The following is a 19,510-nucleotide window of genomic DNA, read 5'->3' on the forward strand; positions in this document are numbered from 1 at the left end:
CTTTGAGTCCATTAAGAAATAATTGTATCTAATTTATGGTATCAGTCAGGTTCAATCAGAGAAGCGGAACTGTGCGCACGCACGTGTGTGTGCATGCATGTGCACGTGTGTACGTGTGTGTGTGTGTGTGTGTGTGTGTGTGTAGGGATTCGACTCGTGCAGCGTGGGAGCTGGGTAGGCAGTCTTCCTGAGGCTGGTGCCTTCAAAATGTGATGCTGGAGACTGAAGTCCACAGGGCAAGCGGTCAGGAAGGGACAATGGACATAAAGTTCTTTCTCTAACTAGAGGAAGAACAGCAGCAACCGGGGGCGCCTGGGTGGCTCAGTCGGTTAAGCGTCTGACTTCAGTTCGGGTCACGAGCTCGTGGTTCATGAGTTTGAGCCCCGCCATCAGGCTCTCTGCGGTCGGTGCGGAGCCCACTTCGGATCCCCTTTCCTCCTCTCTCTGCCCCTCCCCTGCTTGCGCTCTCTCTCAAAAATGAGAGGAACAAGAGCTGGAGTCCATGAGGACAGTCCATGGAACAAAACTCATGCCAGTTCGGTCTTCATCACAGACCTAAGCACACTCATCGGGCCCAAGAGGGAGAGAAGCTCCAGGAGGGTCCAAGGGATGGCAGACTGTTGTAAGCCCAGCTGCTCATGAGCTGAGCCGGCAGATAAATGACAGCACATTTGAGCTAACATTGGCTGCTGCCTCATTTCTATCCTCTAAATCTCCACGAGAATCTCCAGTCTTGTGGGCCATTCTAATCAGAAACATACAGGAGAGGTAATTCTGGGAAATATAATTTGGCCTGGGCAAGTAGAAACATTACAAAGACCCCACAGTCCATCCATTTTCGACTTGGCACCCGTACACAGTGCCTTAAACTATGCTTAATCTCCAAATAAAGACAGCAACAAAATCACGCTTCTGCGGAACACCACGCAATATCCCCCACACGGCCCAAGCCACGCTGACTTTCTCCCCCAGAACAACACCAGAGTCCCTTTTTTGTCTTTGGATAACGTACATTCTTTTCCTAGCTGATTCATTCATACTCCCTTTTTGACATCTTATAACTTAGATACTTACATATAAAGTTATCTATTATGAGCACATCTTAAATTAGATGATAAAGGGTTGAGAGAAGAGATTACAAGATTTTGGTTAATATTTATAATATATTCACATCAAAATAAGGAAGAAATACTTATAACTGTTACAGTCTTTGTTGTACAACAGGTCACGAGGTCACAGCCAGTATTAATAACTAGCATCATTCACTATTTATTCCATATTTCTTTTGCCTTCGGCGAGCACCTTAGTTGGTCATAATTCCTTGACTGGTAGAATGACCCAAACCTTTGTGCGAGGTCTGGGCCACTACCAGTCTAAATTGAGTTATTATCATTTTCCATTGACTTTAACCAGAGGCTATGGGTGTACTACAAGGTACCCCAAAAGATCTCTTGCATTCTCCCTCCTTAATCCTGTGTAGTAGCAACCCAGTTCCCCCTTGATAGTCAGGATCAATCACCCCAGCCTGGACTTTGCCTGTTTATCCAGTGCCCAAAGACGCCAGATGGCAGCTTCAAGCTCCAGTTCAATGCAATCTTTACTGTGTCTCCTGATGAAAGCATGTCTGCCTTTGTAACTAAGACTTCTAGACCAGCAGAGGCTAAAGTTGCAGGAATGGCAAGCAAAAATTTGACTCCTGGGCTGATAGTGAGGAGTTACTTTCATTTGTATCCCTTGATTCCTGGACTCCTGAATCCAGAGCATGGGAGAAGCGTGGGATGCCGATTTAGAGCATACACCGCATACTGAAAGACGTTGCCCCAGCCCCGCAAGGTGTCACCACCTACCTGGTACTGTACTTGAATCTTCAAAAAGCCATTCAACCATGTGTTAAGGCAGTCCCTTTAAGATAATGGGGAACATGGTTCAGATCAGTGAATTCCAAGAGCATGAACCACTTCTGTGCTTCGTTTGTTGTGAATAGCATGATGGCGGACGACACATTCTGTAAGGCCACAGATGGTAGTTTTGGCAGAAACACTGCAGGCAGGGAAGGCAAATCCAAGTCCAGAGCAAGTGTCAATTCCAGTAAGAACAACTTGCTGCCTCTTTCATAATGAAAGTGGTCCAATGTAATCAACTTAACACCAGGTAGCTGGCTGACGCCTTCAGGCAATGGTGCCGTATCAGGGACTCAGTGCAGTTCCTTCTGTTGGCAGATTAGGCACTCAGCAGCAGCTATAGCCAGATCAGTCTTGGTGAGCACAAGTCCATGTTCCAGTAGCAAATGTATAATCTCCATCGCTGTCACAGTGGCCACTTCAATTGGTATTGAGTTCACAGAGGTTGCTGGGGAAGGAGACTGTCTGATGTCTATGGAATGCGTCGTCCTAACCACCTGATCGTTAAAATCTTCCTCTCTGCTTTGGTGAGCATTCATACGGAACACAAGTTATCCTCCTATTCTGCCACTCGGAGGTCTATGCTCATACCTCTTCCTCAGACCTTTTGATTTTTCAGTTGTGTTCCTTCCAAGTGCAACTACCCAGCCAAATGATGATTTGGGTGCAGACCCTTTCTTCTGACCACCTCTCTTTCCAGGCAAAGTGAACAAACAGGTATAGTGTCCCCAGTTCTGTCCACTAGGAGGATTTCCCCTGACCATGTTTCAGGGCTGTTCTGGAGAAGGGCTTTCGTGCTACAGCTGTCCATTCTCAGGGGACGCATGCCCACCACGTGGAGCTGTCTATAAACCAAGCCTGAGACTTCCTCCCCAGGGGGCTGATCATAGGGAATTTCCATGAAGCCATGGGTGTGGGTTGAGAGAGAATATAATGTCGCAAGAAGAGGGCTTTGGGCATCTTGGGATTGGTTACCGGATCTCAGGGCAGGAGAACGTTAACTTCCTCAGGCAGGGATGGATAGAAGGTTGCTTCAAGTGGCAAAAAAGGTTCGCTGTCCCTAGCTTCACTGGAATCTGTCTACATGGCCCTTCTTAATGTTCAAACTCACATTCCTTCCCAACTAATACCCTAGCTTCTATTTCATTTTTTTAAAGCAGGCCCCGTGCCCAACGGGGGGCTTGAACTCATGACCTTGAGATCAAGAGTCATGCACTCTACTGACTGAGCCAGCCAGGTGCCCCCTCGTCCGCTAACGACTAATGAAACAGAGGTTCCCTGTGAGGTTGGGGATTCAATTTGTGTTGTAATTCAATGCCAGGACTCACAAGACTCGGTGACTAGTTATACTCATAGCTAAATTTTTTTCCAGCAAAGGACATGCAGCAGAAGCCGCAGGAGAACATACACTGGTGGAGTCCAGAGGGATCAAAACTGACAGACAGACAAGCCTGTCTTCCTTGTCCACGGCACGCAGGAGTGCTTGCCCTCCAACAGCGAACCGTGGGTAAGTGTGGGGTGTCCCTGTTTTAATCTCAGGTCCAAAAGGGCTGGTCATGCAGGCATAACCCGCTGATAACTCTCTCCTTATGTGCTGCAGGAAGACTTTGGGTTTGGTTTTCAATATCTCAGCCCTGCAACCACAGGCAATAGTGTTCTTTTCAGGATCAGCATAGAGGCTATCACATCCCTTCTGCAGATCGTGAGCCACACACTAAAACTTAAAAGCCTGGATTTTAAAATTAAAGACCCTGAGGCACCTGGGTAGCTCAGTAGGTTAAGCATCCAACTCTTGATTTTGGCTCAGGTCATGATCTCACGGTTGGTGAGTTTGAGCCCCACGTCAGGCTCTGTGCTGTCAGTGTGGAGCCTGCTTGGGATTTTCTCTCTGCTCCTCTCTCTCTCTCTCTCTCAAGATAAATAAACTTCAAAAAAAATTTTAGAAGTTTTTAAGTTTTATTTATTATGAGAGAGAGAGAGAGAGAGAGAGAAAGTGAGCATGCATAGGGGAGGGCAGAGACAGAATCCCAAGCAGACTCTGTGCTGTCAGCCCAGAGCCCGACGCGGGGCTCGAACTCACAAACGGTGAGATCATGACTCGAGCCAAAATTAAGAGTTGAATGCTCAACCAACTGAGCCACCCAGGTGCCCCTCATTTTGATTTTAAAGAAAAGCTCCAATTCTTTGACTTCACAGTTATGCTTTTAGGAATTTATTGCAAGAAAATAATGAGGATGTGTATAAAAATATAACTGTCAGGATGAATCACCAGAGCACTGTTTATAGCAGCGACAAAGGAGACATTGCTTACGTGAAACAGTTGTGCATTTGGTACATAAATGATGGTGCATCCACAAAATGGAATGCTTCAGCAGCTATTAAAAATGTTATAGAAAGGGGTGCCTGGATGGCTTAGCCAGTTGAGCATCTGGCTTCGACTCGGGTCATGATCTCGTGGCTCGTGAGTTCGAGCCCCGCATCAGGCTCTGTACTAACAGCTCAGAGCCTGGAGCCTGCTTCGGATTCTGTGTCTCCCTCTCTCTCTGCCCCTCCCCCACTCACGCTCTGTCTCTCTCTCTCTCTCTCCTTCAAAAATAAATAAGCATTAAAAAAAAATGTTACATAAGAAACTTTACTGACATGAAGAGGTGTTTAGGACAAACAGATATGTGAATAAGGCAGTAAAACAACATACGGTAATGATTCCATTCTTGTAAAAAATATACACGCATATATAGCAAAAAAAGACTTCCAAAGACAGACACTAAACTGACGGCCGAACTTATCCCGGGGAAGGGAGTAAAAGGGTGTTTATTTTGTTGTTTACCTGTCTTTCTCTTTTTTTCCCCCATAAACCACATAATTTACTTTCGTAATACAAACATGTTAACTTATTTCAACCTTCCATTTTGATGAAAACAAATCCATTAGAGAAGAAAACAACTTAGGTTTGTTCGGAAGCAGAACTGATTTCCAAGTTGCCACGGAAGCAGCGATTCTGTTCTCTGGAGAAGCGGGCAGGAAACTTCGCGCGCACAGGCGAGTGGGTTCAAGGGAGAGCAGTGCCTCCTACAGCTGCAGGGTGCTCGCTTCAGCCCCTGTGCCCCAAGGCCAAGCAACTCACCTCCGGTCCATCCTATTCCTGCTGAGTCACCATCCTCATCATCTTCAGAGCCATGTCTCCTTGGTCAGAAGGAACCTAGAGCCGAACAGGATCCGAGTTAGCCCTCCTGGTTCTGTCCCTGGTTCTGGGGTCAGGGGCGACGTCCTGAGACCCTGCTCCCACGGGAAGTGCAGCTCTGGGACAGCAGCCTGAGAGGCCAGCTGCACCTGAGTGCGTCCTGTAAGGGAGGGTCCCGTCTGCGAAATGACCCCTGCACGGGACAAAAGCTTGTCAGATTACAGGGATCTAAAGAAGTCAGCATTTAGGAAAGAACCTTCCACTCCATTTGGGGCTGATCTGTTGATTTTGTTTCCTTTTCCCCCCCTTTTTAATGTTTTTACTTATTTGAGAGAGAGAGAGAGAGAGAGAGAGAGGAAGGGAGGGAGAGAGAATAAGCGGGGGAGGGGGAGAGAGAGGGAGGCAGAGGATCCAAAGTGAACTCTGTGCTGACAGTAGAGAGCCTGATGTGGGGCTCGAACTCACGAACCGTGAGATCATGACCTGAGCCAAAGTCGGATGCTTAACCAACTGAGCCACCCAGGCGCCCCGGTTGGTTTCTTTATAAGACCCATGCTTATGTTACCAGCACCTAGCCTATTCAAGGAAGAGGGAAGGTGCTAGACATTTTAAAGGATGCCCTGTGCAGGAAGGATCTCAGACTGGAAATGGAGTACGAAATAGCCAAGAGGGAAGCTAGTAGGAAATCTGTCAACAGATAACAAACAAACAAGATGCTTTGTTTTGGGGTGGCACCCCATTTTTGTATTGTTACATTCAACTTTCTTTCATTTCTCCCTTAGATTTTTCGAGTAATTCCTTTATAAACCTTCTACCCACACACCATCAAAAAAGGGGAGGGGCGGAGGCCTCAGTTTCTCCTCCACAATGATCGGGGTCGAGTTGATGGCACCGAGTTCTGTAACTCCATGGCTCCCTGATTCTCTGTGGCACACTGCTGTCCCCGACCCTCTCTCCCAGCCTGGTCCCCAGGAAGCACAGGCACAGTGGGGTATAGCAGAATGACATTTCATCAACTAAAGGGGAAGTGGTTGGGGAGAACTTAATAACAGTTTCCAAGAACTATTTTAAGCCTGCCCCAACTGATCTCTTGTTCCCTAGGTGACAAGCCAGAGGAAACGGGCCTGAACTCCAACACACCACTGACAGCACGCAGCCTGTCCCTTCCTGCTTCCCCTCCCACCTGCCTATGCGGCCTACAGTCACAGCTCTGTGTCCTAAGACATCCTACCGGCTTTCTCCTAGTTGATATTGAGGGGACTCAGCATACTCAAAGCCCTAACAAAAATGCCATCCTAACCCCAAGTCCTGCGGCCTTGTTCACGGTCCCTTCAGATCAAGTGTCTTCAAAGGGCAGGCTCTACTTCCTTCCGGTTTCTGGAGGAAAACGGCTCATCCACCTGCTCCGTCCTTTCCCTTGCACTGAGATCACTTAGCCACGACCACCATGGATACCAGGGAGCCCACAAGTCACTCCTTTACCTGAGTTCATGGCGGCTTGCGGCACCACTGGCCCCTCTACTTGGCGGACGCCCGAGTCCCTGGCCTCTCTCCTACTTTCCCGGCTGCCCCTTCAAGTCTCAATTTGTATGTCCTTCTTTCGCCTCCTGCCTCTTACACCCTGGTGCTCCCAGGGCCCTGTCCCAGGCCTTTTTCATATTCCACTCCCAAATCTCTCTCTCCCACAACAAAAATTGGCCTCCAGGTCATAGAAACACAGCATATATATATTCAGTTGTCTTATGGGCGTCCCACTTGGCTGTTCTACAGGCAGTTACCATTCTCCTGTATCAAATTCCTCACTTCTCTCCCTTCTGGATCACTATGAAAACATCTTAATGTTTACAGATTTTTGAGAGAGCGAGAGACAGACAGACCGTGAGTAGGGGAGGGACAGAGAGAGAAGGAGACGCAGAATCCGAAGCAGGCTCCAGGCTCAGAGCTGTCAGCACAGAGCCCGACACGGGGTGCGAACTCACGGACCACAAGATCATGACCTGAGCCCAAGTCGGATGCTTAACCGACAGCCACCCAGGTGCCCCTATAAAAGCATCTTTGATCGGCTCGGCTCTTTGCCCCAGTCTTGTCCCAGGCCCTTTGCTGCTAGAATGTTATTTCTTAGACAAATCTGGTACTTTCACTCCTTTGCTTTAGGACCCTCAACAGCCCGACTGTTGCTTTCAGGACAGGGAGATACCTAACTCGGTATCTCTCCCCAGTGCCTGCGGCCTCGATGGTCTGAAGGTTCCTCTGGACCTGCACATCCTGGTCTCCTTGCTCCTACACCTCCTCTCTGCCTAGCTGATAGCCCTGAGGAGTGGTTCATGGAGGGGGCACTTAGGTCCCTGCCAAAATCTCTCTCATCACCTCCCCAGCCATCCAAATAAACACACTGTGTATGTTTAATATACAAACTATGTGCTTCACGTACAAACCGAGCTTAAAGACCAGTTTCCCAGGCCTGCTTTTTTTTTTTTAAGTTTATTTATTTATTTTGACAGAGATAAGAGAGAGTGGGGGAGGGACAGAGAGAGAAGGAGAGAGAGAATCCCAAGCAGGCTCTGAACTGTTAGCGCAGAGCCTGATGCAAGGCTCATCTCACGAACCGTGAGATCGTGACCTGAACCGAAACCACGAGTCAGACGCTTCACCAACTGAGCCACCCAGGCGCTCCCCTAGACCCACTTTCTAAGCAGACTACTGCCCCCCAGCTCATTCTCTATGGAGTGTGTCCTAAGCACAAGTGAGCCAAGTGGGCAGGGCAGGCCAGAGGGCACCTTACCATCCCTCCCAACGAACCTTCTCCAGGAAACCACCATCCTGGGAAGAAGAGAAACCCTGTATTTAAGTAGCCAAACCAAAGCATAACCCACAGGGCGCCTTCTCCTCTGGTACCTACATAGGTGTCTGGTCGTGCACAGGCATGCACACGTGTGTGTATACAGTGGATTTATCCCTTTATAATCTCCCCCAGCCCACGGAAAGCCACTCAGTCAACATACAACCTAAGGGGAAATAGTGTGTTCGCTCAGAAATGCAGGAGCGAAGCGGCCTCGTCTTTGCACAGAAAGCCTCTTCCAAACTGAAATTCTGGAGCTACCGCTGCTCGAAAACACTGCCCCCTACCTTGTACCACGCACTGGGACTCCGCTTTCCAGAGCACTGAACTTTGGGTTTTGCTCCCTGAAAATGTCAGGGAAAGACAACTTCTCCCTTCTTCCCCCAGGACGAACGAAAAGGAAAGTCACACTAAATTCATTTAAACTAAGGAATAAAGGATAGAGAGCCTAGCTTAACGCTCTCAGAAGGATTTGCTCTTTTAAATGAGAATTCCCAGGGTCGCCCGCCTGGCTTTGTTGGTAGAGCGTACGACTCTTGACCTCAGGGTTGGGAGTTCGAGCCCCACCTTGGATGTAGAGGTTACTTAAAAAATGTTTTAAGGGGCGCCTGGGTGGCGCAGTCGGTTAAGCGTCCGACTTCAGCCAGGTCACGATCTCGCGGTCCGTGAGTTCGAGCCCCGCGTCGGGCTCTGGGCTGATGGCTCAGAGCCTGGAGCCTGCTTCCGATTCTGTGTCTCCCGCTCTCTCTGCCCCTCCCCTATTCATGCTCTGTCTCTCTCTGTCTCAAAAATAAATAAAAACGTTAAAAAAAAAATTAAAAAAAAAATGTTTTAAATCTTAAAAATAATAATACATAAATAAATGAGAATTTCTAGACTCAAAGGAATGAAGCACTAATAGCAAAAATTAACTAGAGACTTCAAAATACTCCCAAGCCCAAAGCACTTCTTCTAAGGCCGAAACAGGCAGTGCACCCACGTAATCAACTGCCCGTGGCTTTGTTCTCAGAACAGCTGAGAGCCCACAACAAAGGCTGTCGGACTCTCTCTCACCATGTGCCCAGCTCTGAGAATCCAGTAGAAAGCCAGGTTCTTGTAGGACTTGACAAAAGCAGACGTTTCAGAAGATTGAGGGTCGCTGTACAGGGCCTTCCACTTCAGCTGATTGAATTTGGGCAGTTCGGCCCACTTCAATTTCCGCATCCAGGCCTCCTGACCTGGGGGGAGGGACAAAGAAGGGTCTGGCATCAACAGTTGGGTGGGGTAGAAACAAAAATCCAGGGCCCATAATTTCACATTTCCCAAACTGTAATGTGCATAAGGCTCATCCCGAGATTCGTTACAATGCAGATTCTGAGTCAGTGGGGCTGGGTGAGGCCTGAGACTGCATTTCTAGCAAACCCCCAGTGATACCCAAGACAACGGGGAGGCACTTAGAAGCTCTGAGGTCCGGCTATGTTCGCCCCTGACTCTCCCATCACTGTATGCTCTGAAGGAAGGAAACTGGGGACCTGTGCAGGTGGCAGGACTCTCCGGAGGACTGAGAAATCTGAGGGTCAGTAGATGCTAACGTGGCTCACCCGAGCAGCTCATGGAAGAAACGCAGAACCTTTTCAAAGTGTCCTTAGTGCCCTTGGTGTACAAGTGGCAGAAATATTCAATCCTGCCGACCTTGTGAAGGCATCACATTTGTCAGACTGCGTGCCTCGATTTGCCTGCCGGTTCTGAGAACTTCACCTGGTCTTACTGCAGTAAGACCACACAGGACCAGAAACACACAGGACCCATTTCCCCTGGGTTTACAGTCAGTAGGGTTTAGTTTCAATTCGGCTTGCAGGGCTTACCACCTACTGTGACGGGGCACGGAGACGGGGTTTTCCCTCGGTTCCACGGTGCATTTATCCCATGACCAGGAGAATATCTCCTTTTCTTTCATCATATGTAAGGGCCTCAAAAATCTGCCAGGCCCAGGCTTCTCTAAGGGGCCACAGCTCTGTCCTCTTTAAAGAAGTCAAGGTCAGGGCACATGGGCGTAACAGGAAGTGGCCTTCCTCCTGGCATTTCTACATCACCAGCCTCAAGACCGACACGTCCGAGGCTGGCTTCCTTCCAGCTCAACCCATGGAACTAACTGCCTCCACGTGCCCCACAGACTGTGTTCCTACCCATGGTGTCCACGATGAGATCGAGCTGTCCATTATACACGGTCACATTGACCCCGGCTTCCAGCAACTCATCCACAATGCTGATGACCGGCTTCATGAAGTCCCCCTCCATGTTCTGGAAGACACTGGCAGACTGGCCTGCACGTGGGGAAGCAGAAAGAGGGAACAGCTTGCAACCTGCCAGAACAAGAGGCACCTTTCAGTCCAGAGCATCCTGGGCTCCGGCACCCACAAGGCACCACCGCGTTCCACATAACAGAGGCGGAAAACACAAATGCTTCACCAGCCGGCCCAGAAACCCCCGCCGTGAGCCAGTCATCTAAAATGAGGCCTGTCAGGCAAATGTGCTCTGTTCACTCCAGTGCACGTGCTGACAGCTGACATCATTTTTCAGGAGGAACTGAAACCCAGAGAGGGCTTCATGCCCGAGCAAACAGGGAGCTTCAGAAAACGCTGTCCTCTCAAGGAACAAACTCTGCTTTCGGGCAAGTGATAGTTTTCCTCCTTTGCTGAGTAACACTGGGGCCAAGTTCTAAGTTCTGAACAAGTGGGGCCAAATCAGACCCAAACCAATGTCGAGCGAGCCCTCAGTAAGGCTGCAAGGAGGACCAGCCCCTGGCAAGAGAACAGGTGGTCGGTGCCACAGTGCGACCGGATTCCTGACCGTCGTCACCATAACATCGAATGCAAAAGTAATGATGACAGCTGCTACTAATTTTTATTTGCTAGTCGCTGCTTTCAGCAAGCACTTTACAAACAACAACCCACTTCCTCTTCATCAGCCCTAGGAGATGAGGAGTCTTAACCTAGCGCAGGAGTTCACGAACACGAGGCTCAGAGACATGCTCAGGGGGAAACAGCTAGTCAGTGGCAGGCTGGGCTCAGGCCTGGCTGACTCCAAAGCATGTGGGCTTAACTGCAAACCAGAGCTCAAGACCCTGGGTGTGGGTACTTCCAGAGAGTTTGTCCTTTCCAGACCCTACACAGATACAGCTGGAGCCAAAAAGGAGTTTTTTCTATCAGTCAACGTCCGCAAAAATGTCGTCCCCTTGCCCGTCCAGCCGCATGGGCAGGGAGTGAGAGTCCCTGTAGCTAGAGAAGCTGGATGGAAAACGCTGTCATCACAAACTGAAGGGGCTGAGCTGGAAAGGTGCTCTTGCAGGCTCGACCTTTAAGCTGGCCTCCTGTGATGGCTCACACCTCTATTCTCAGTCCTCAACGGCTCCCCGTGCTTGTACTTCCCCATGCTCTGACACCACATTCTTATTATTTGACCTAATTAACTCGCCCCTTGGTGCCTGGGTGGCTCCGTCGGTTACACATCTGACTTTGGCTCAGGTCGTGATCTCACGGTTTGTGAGTTCAAGCCCCACCTTGGGCTCTGTGCTGACAGCTCAGAGCCTGGAGCCTGCTTCCGATTCTGTGTCTCCCTGTCTCTCTGCCCCATGTCCCTACCCCACTCGTGCTGTCTCTCTCTCTCAAAAATGAATAAATGTTAAAAATAATGTACTCGCCCCCTCATTTCTAGAAAACTCTAAGGGGTGAGGCAGATGCTCACCAGGGCTACGATGAATCTTCTAACTTTAGGTTGGGAGGGTGGCCCGTGTCCCCGGAGGAAGCAAGGGCCAGGGTCGAGTCTTAGCGGCTCAGCAGCCATCAAGGAGCTGCTAGAAAGACATAGCCCTGGGGTAACTCAGACATAAAGGAAATCCGGGAGTCCCGCTCGCTCACGGCCTCCCTATAGGACCGAGCAGGAACTTATCCAAGTTTCCTACCTGGTCCTGGTCTCTGAGAACCCCAAATATTTCCCCCAGAGATGGCCCCCAGAACAGAAGGTGGTAGACCCCAGACCACATCCAGCATCAGGACCCAGGGAGGCCTGCCAGGGAGGTGGTCAAAACCTGCCCCAAAGACCTTGGTCTGGAAGTCATACCCACAACCGACTGTGGCTTTGGGCATGGCTTTTTTTTTTTTTAATCTCAATTTTGTTTATTACGGGAAACTTCAAACTGATACAAAAGTAAAACCAGCGGGAAGATTCTCAGGTGCCCACAATCTGGCTTATCAATCCACAATCTGGTTTATCAGTTATCAACACCTAACCCACCATTTCATTCCTTCCCCCATCTCCCCACTTCCCTCTTATTCTCAACCAATTTTGGCGCATTATTTACTGTCTCTCTATCTTTTTGCTCATTTATAAAACATGGATAGTAAAGCTGTTCTGCTTCAACATGTCAACCCATCAACAAAACCCATTCCTCAAATTAAGACGTCTGAATTCACCTCTATTGCCCCCCAACCCTACCAACGGCACTTAATTAAGTCACGCAAGTACCTCCCCAGGAGCAATCCTCAGGAATAATTTTGAGCTTCTTCCTGATGGGACCGTTCATGAGCTGACTTAAGGTATCCTGTTGTAGGTGTCTCACGTGGCGTTGGTAAAGATGAACTAAAACAAACTGGTACACGGTGAGTTCAAAGGACTGGAAATAAGACCAAGACGATGTCTTTCCCAAGCTGCTGGGACACTGTGTCTAAGAGGGAGGCTTTCGGCTGGAAAATGAAAAGTGTCGCCTTAATTCACCCCAGATGGAAGAAGAAGGCCAGAAACACGTTGAAAGTGGAGATGCTTTATTAACTTTGCTGCATTTTATGTACTTTGGGGCCATTGAGTTTCTCCAGCACGGCCAATGGAAATCGGCTAAGAAGTGGAATCGAGGGGTTCCTGCAGCCTTTATAGGCCTCTCCCGGAGGGAGGATGCCAGGTATGGGCATCCAGTGAAGCTGGGTCAGCTGAAAGACAACTCGATCCAGCCTTCAGGGGGACTGACGTTGTAATCTGATGGGCAGAAGTTGGGTTCCAAGACACTACGCTAAGTGAAAGAACCCAGGTGCAAGAGACCACCCGCTGCACGGTTCCCTTTAAATGAAGTGCCCCAGGAAGGCATATGTGGAGACGTAGATTAGTGGATGGTGGTAGAACCGGATGGTGGTTATGACAGTGCAGCCCGGTGGACGCACTAAAACCACTGAATCATACACTTCACATGGGTGCAATTTACGGTATGTAAATTATATCAAAAAAGCTAAAAAAAAAAAAAAAATTGATTTCCTCTTGTACAGAGACAGACAGGGTCTAGCAACTTCCAGGTCCACTTACCTAGGTGGCTCTGGGTGAACTCCAGGCTCGACTCCATCGCAGCCATGGGAGCGCTTTTAGTTAAGATGTTATAGAAGTTCACCCCATCCGTGTTCTGAAACAGAGAATTATATGCGGCTGTTTGTTTCATTTGTCCATGATTGAGGCTGCAAAACAGAAAGAACACTGGTTCTCCATCTTATCCAAGGACAGCTTTAACTTTGTAAATGTGCTTGGATCGGAGCAGCGGCTCTGAGGGCTGAGACCAGCTGTCAGCCGAGTCTCCTGGGGGTAGTGAGCGGCTCGTCCGAGGGGAGCTCAGTTGCTGGAGAAAACAAGGGCCCGTGTGTTAGCTGATAGGGAGAACAGAGCCGCGGAGGGCCCTACACACTCAAGTCCTCAGCCCGGCATCCTTCCCTTCTGGGATGCTGCGATGCTTGGCAAGGATCCAAACGTTTACGTCGGCAAGACACATCGCTTCTTACACAGTCCATACGCTCAGCCGAGGATGAGCAGGTCTTACAGGCCTGGGTGGCTTTCTGACCTCCTCACTGCTCAGACTCATCAGCTTTATTTCTTAGCATGCGATCACTTTCAGATTCGTGGGGAGTCTCGGGATAAGACCCGAATCCCGACGACACCAACCAGGAGCCCTTCCTCCATGGGAACAAGGCAAGTGGGCTGCCTCCAAGGGTGTCCTGTTACCTGTTCAATGAGCATTTCTGCTTTCCCCCACAGCTGGGTGGCCTCTACATAGTGCTCCTTATTCACGGCATCCAGGACTTGCTCTGCAACCTGAGACACCTCTGCCAGACCTTGGTCATCAAGAAGAGACTAGAACGCAAACCGAGAACGAAAAGGCCCATGTTGCTCAGAGACACAAACCTGGCATCACGTACAGCTAGGGATGGCCGACAGACTGGGAGGGAGAAAGGGGACTACATATGAAAGTGAACTGTTGGGTCGCCTGGGTGGCTCAGTTGGTTAAGCATCCGACTTCAACTCAGGTCATGATCTCATGGTCCGTGAGTTTGAGCCCCGTGTCAGGCTCTCTGCTGTCAGCTCAGAGCCTGGGTCAGATTCTGCATCTCCCTCTGTCTCCGCCCCTCCCCTGCTCACACTCTGTCTCTCTCTCTCTAAAAAATAAATAAACATTAACAACAACAAAAAAAGTGTATTGTTTTAAGTCACGTAGTCATTGATGAAAAAAATACGGCAAAATGTTAAGAGTCTAGATGGTGGGTACTTGGGTGTTCACAGTGATCTTTCCACTTTTCTGCATATTTGAAAATGTTTGTAATAAAAAGATATATTTTAGGGGCGCCTGGGTGGCGCAGTCGGTTAAGCGTCCGACTTCAGCCAGGTCACGATCTCGCGGTCCGTGAGTTCGAGCCCCGCGTCGGGCTCTGGGCTGATGGCTCAGAGCCTGGAGCCTGTTTCCGATTCTGTGTCTCCCTCTCTCTCTGCCCCTCCCCCGTTCATGCTGTGTCTCTCTCTGTCCCAAAAATGAATAAACGTTGAAAAAAAAAATTAAAAAAAAGATATATTTTATTACAAATGTATTACAAATTATAATAAAATATATATTAAACATATATAAAATTTTTTATAATAAAAAAATTAAAAGTTGGGGGGATTTTTAAAAAATTGTGTTTCTGGTACCTGGAAAAATGGGTAACTATGCTGATGTTTCTTTAAAATTTGCCCCCAAGGAGCAGTGTCAACCTCACAGGCAAACTCAGCTAGCCTGTTCTTCCTGGAGACAGAGCCAGAAGAGGTCAGCTGGGCTGCTGACCAGGGTGGGTGCAGGGTTGGGGATGCATCTACTCACCACGCTGTACAGGTAAGGTCCCCAGGAGAGCACCGAATCTAAAGGAAACCACATATGTATAAAGTAAGTTTGTCGTGGCTCTGTCCTCCCAAAGAAAAACCGTACTAGCTTCCCTCCCAAAGCAGAGACAGATGCAAGAAACCTGGTGGCTTTGGGTCTCAAGGTTCTGTGCAGGGCTGATGTCTCAGGAGTTGGGAGGTGGGATGATGTGGAAGCCTTTCTGTTGACTCAGGACTAATGACATGTTAATTTGACCTGATACTGGCCCAGCAAGTCAGTGATAGCCAGCGATGGCATCCCTACAGGTAGGCTGTGTGTGTGTGTGTGTGTGTGTGTGTGTGTGTGTGCGCACGCGTGTATGCAGGTTCCTCTTTGCTAGACCTCTAGGCATGTTGACAGCTTAAAATATGTCCCCCGCCCTCACATTTCTTCTCTGTATTTGCTCCTCCAGTTTGGGGACACTAGCTTCTGCCAAGGAGCTAATTAAGAAAGAAGACTAAGGATTTTGTAATTCAATGTCTATGACTATACTGCCAACCAATTCTTTTCTATTCCACAAACATATTGAGAATTTACTAAGGGTCTAAAGCCAGCAAGGAGTTTTAAAAGATACTGAGCCTGGGTGGTTCAGTCGGTTGAGCATCTGACTCCTGATTTCAGCTCAGGTCATCATCCTAGGGTCATGGGATCCAGCCCCACATCAGGCGCTGTGCTGACCACGGAGCCTGCTTGGGATTCTCTCTCTCTCTCTCTCTCTCTCTTCCTTGCTCACACACACTCTCTCTCTAAAATAAAAAAAAGCTGGCACAAAAAAAGACACTCAGATCAATGGAACAGAATAGAGAACCCAGAAATGGACCCACAAACGTATGGCCAACTAATGTTTGACAAAGTAGGAAAGAATACCCAATGGAATAAAGACAGTCTCTTCAGCAAATGGTGCTGGGAAAACTGGACAGCAACATGCAGAAGAATGAACCTGGACCACTTTCTTACACCATTCACAAAAATAAACTCAAAATGGATGAAAGACCTCACTGTAAGACAGGAAGCCATCAAAATCCTCGAGGAGAAAGCAGGCAAAAACCTCTTTGACCTCGGCTGCAGCATCTCCTTACTCCACACGTCTACAGAGGCAAGGGAAACAAAAGCAAAAATGAACTATTGGGACCTCATCAAAATAAAAAGCTTCTGCACAGTGAAGGAAACGATCAGCAAAACTAAAAGGCAACCGACAGAAAGGGAGAAGATATTTGCAAATGACATATCAGATAAAGGGTTAGTGTCTAAAATCTAGAGAACTTATTAAAGTCAACACCCAAAAAATAAATAATCCAGTGAAGAAATGGGCAAAAGACATGAATAGACACTTCTCCAAAGACATCCAGATGGCCAACTGACACATGAAAAAATGCTCCACATCACTCATCATCAGAGAAATACAAATTAAAACCACAATGAGATACCACCCCACACCTGTCAGAATGGCTAAAATTAACAACTCAGGCAACAACAGAGGTTGGCGAGGATGCGGAGAAAGAGGATCTCTTTTGTACTGCTGGTGGGAATGAAAACTGGCGCAGCCACTCTGGAAAACAGTATAGAGGTTCCTCAAAAAACTAAAAATAGAACTACCCTATGACCCAGCAATTGCACTACTAGGTATTTATCCAAGGGATACAGGTGTGCTGTTTCGAAGGGGCACATGCACCCCAATGCTTATAGCAGCGCTAGCGACAATAGCAAAAATATAGAAAGAGCCCATATGTCCATCGACTGATGAATGGATAAAGAAGATGTGGTGTATGTATATGTGTGTGTATATTATATGTGTATCTATATATATATATGTGTGTCTATATATAGACACACATATAATATACACACACATATACATACATATATATGTATACAATGAAGTATTACTTGGCAAGCCAAAAGAATGAAATCTTGCCATTTGCAACTATGTGGAAGGAACTGGAGGGTATTATGCTAAGCGAAATATCATATGACTTCACTCATATGAGGAATTTAAGATGCAAAACAGATGAATGTAAGGGAAGGGAAACAAAAATAATACAAAAACAGGGAGAGGGACAAAACATAAGAGACTCTTAAATATAGAAAACAAACAGAGGGTTGCTGGAAGGGTTGCAGAAGGGGGATGGGCTAAATGGGTAAGGGGCTTAAGGAATCTACTCCTGAAATCATTGTTGCACCATATGCTAACTAACTTGGATGTAAAGTAAACAATAAATTTAAAATAAAATAATAAAATAAAATAAAATAAAATAAAATAAAATAAAAGGGTGCCTGGATGGCTCAGTCATTAAGCATCTGACTTCGGCTCAGGTCATGATCTCACAGTTGGTGAGTTTGAGCCCCACGTCGGATGTGCACGAGCCCCACTTTGGGAGAGCTCCAGACCCGCTTTGGGTAAAAACATGAGCCCCAGGTGAGCCCCGCTTCTCTCTCTGCCCCTCACTCATTTGCCCCCTGCAAAAGAAAAGTAAATAAATAAATAAAATAAAATAAAATAAAATAATTAAAAAACAACAACAAATGAGTAAAACAACGCCTGCCCTCAAAGAGAACAGTTGGGCTTAGTTTGGATGATTCCCAATTCCCAGATCTATAGGTAAGGCTTGTACCACTGACATGTGCCAACAAAGTACCAAGGACTACAACTTGCACATTTGAATGTGTCATTCCTTTGCTTAAGAACCTTCAATAGTTCCTAAGGCTAAGCATCTCAAAGTATGCTTCAAGTAACCTCAGTTCTGCAGGATTTTACTCTAGGTATTAGAGAAGAAAAAGTGGTTCTTCAGTTAAGTATCTTTAAGGCTATGCAAAACAGAAAAAAAAAATTTTTTTCCCTGCAGGACTTCTCAGAATCTCTAACATGCCTATGAAACCTTGAAGAGCTGGAGTCTGTATTTAGCACCTCCAAAACTTATTTGACTCTGGAGCCCTGCGTGTGGCACCTCACGGTGATACCTCATAGGACTCGTATCCTTCAGAGCACACCCTGGGAAACGCAGGCACACCAGGCCCTCCGGGACCTAGCCGTCATCCACCTCCCCTGCTTAACTATCAAGCGTGTGCCTTAAGTTTCCTCACATACAGAATCGTCTGCAATTCTCCAATGTGTCCCATTCCCTGCTTGATCTAGTCCAGGGACTGACAAAATTTTTCTGTAAAGGAACAACCAGTAAACATTTTTTTTGCTCTGCAGGCCAGCTGACCTCTGTTGCAACTACTCCACTCTGTTGTGGCATCCTCCGAGCAGCCACAGACAACATGTCAATCAATGGGCGTGACCGTGTCCCAATAAAAAACTTATGGGTGGCAGGGCAGACTCAACTTGTAGGCTGTAGTTTGCCAACCTCTGATGTCCAACAGGACTTTCTGCAATGATGGAAATACTCCATATCTATGTGGTCCCAAACAAGTCAATAGCCACGTGTGGCGACTGGAACACTTGAAATGTGGATGGTGCAACTGAAAGATTAAAATTTTTATTGTACTTTAATTAATTTAAATTTAGTTGCATACAGCTACCATCTTGAACTGTGTAGATCTTGAGAAAGACACAGAACACGTCTGTGCATCTTTCCTAAAACTTTGCACCTACTACCTAGCAAAGAGTTCATAACTGTTCATGCAAATTAACAGTATTTTTCTCTCAAAAAAGGAGTAACGTCTGGGGCACCTGGATGGCTCACTCAGCTAAATGTCTGACTCTTAATTTCGGCTCAGGTCATGATCTCAGGGTTCGTGAGATTGAGCCCCTGTGTCCAGCTCTGCGCTGACAGTGCAGAACTTGCTTGGGATTCTGTTTTCCTCTCTCTCTCCCCAAATAAATAAATAAACATTGTTTAAAAAAAAAAAAGGAGTACTTCTGGGATGGAAGGGTGGAACTTAAGTGGATCTGAAAGTCTGAAAGGAGGGATCTGGGCAGGAAGGTTTCTTCCTTCCTTCCTTCCTTCCCTCCCTCCCTCCTTTCTTTCTTTCTTCACTTTTTTATTTCTTTCTTATTTTGAGAGAGAGAGAAAGAACCAGTGGGGAAGGGGTAGAGAGAGAGGGAGACAGAGGATCCAAAGCGGGCTCTGTGCTGAGCACAGAGAGCTCGATGCTAGGCTCGAGCTCACAAACTGTGAGATCATGACCTGAGTCTAAGTCAGACACTTAACCGACTAAGCTACCCAGGAGTCCCTGGCAAGAAGATTTCTAAGGGGAAGCTGGTCACAGCAAGGTGAAAAAAGGTAGATTTTGGATAGGACGAATAGCACTTGCGAAGCCATGAGACTAAACTTCCTGGTCTTGTGTAAATAGGTGAGTGCATAGATTCTGGAGCCGGCTGCCTAGAGATGAATACTGACTTCAGCTGTGTGACTTTACGAAAATTGCTTAACCTCTCTGAATCTCAGTTTCATCATCTCCAAAACTGT

At 47.5% G+C, this 19,510-nt stretch overlaps 1 protein-coding gene across 1 annotated transcript in view; it reads right to left on the bottom strand.

Moving 5' to 3' along the window:
* Positions 1-4,517: 4,517 nt before the first annotated feature.
* The window catches only part of SCPEP1 (serine carboxypeptidase 1), a 33,538-nt gene continuing 18,545 nt past the window's right edge, over positions 4,518-19,510 (bottom strand). The window contains exons 7-13 of the mRNA XM_040497055.1: positions 15,060-15,097; positions 13,934-14,062; positions 13,250-13,343; positions 12,425-12,538; positions 10,087-10,224; positions 8,975-9,138; positions 4,518-5,100 (exon numbers count right to left, since the gene is read on the bottom strand). Coding sequence (XP_040352989.1) covers positions 5,038-5,100; positions 8,975-9,138; positions 10,087-10,224; positions 12,425-12,538; positions 13,250-13,343; positions 13,934-14,062; positions 15,060-15,097 — 740 coding nt within the window. The 3' untranslated portion in view covers positions 4,518-5,037. The remainder of the gene's footprint in view (positions 5,101-8,974; positions 9,139-10,086; positions 10,225-12,424; positions 12,539-13,249; positions 13,344-13,933; positions 14,063-15,059; positions 15,098-19,510) is intronic.

The sequence above is a fragment of the Herpailurus yagouaroundi genome, unplaced genomic scaffold, assembly GCF_014898765.1.
Source record: "Herpailurus yagouaroundi ecotype Mexico unplaced genomic scaffold, PumYag 189, whole genome shotgun sequence".
NCBI lineage: Eukaryota > Metazoa > Chordata > Mammalia > Carnivora > Felidae > Herpailurus > Herpailurus yagouaroundi.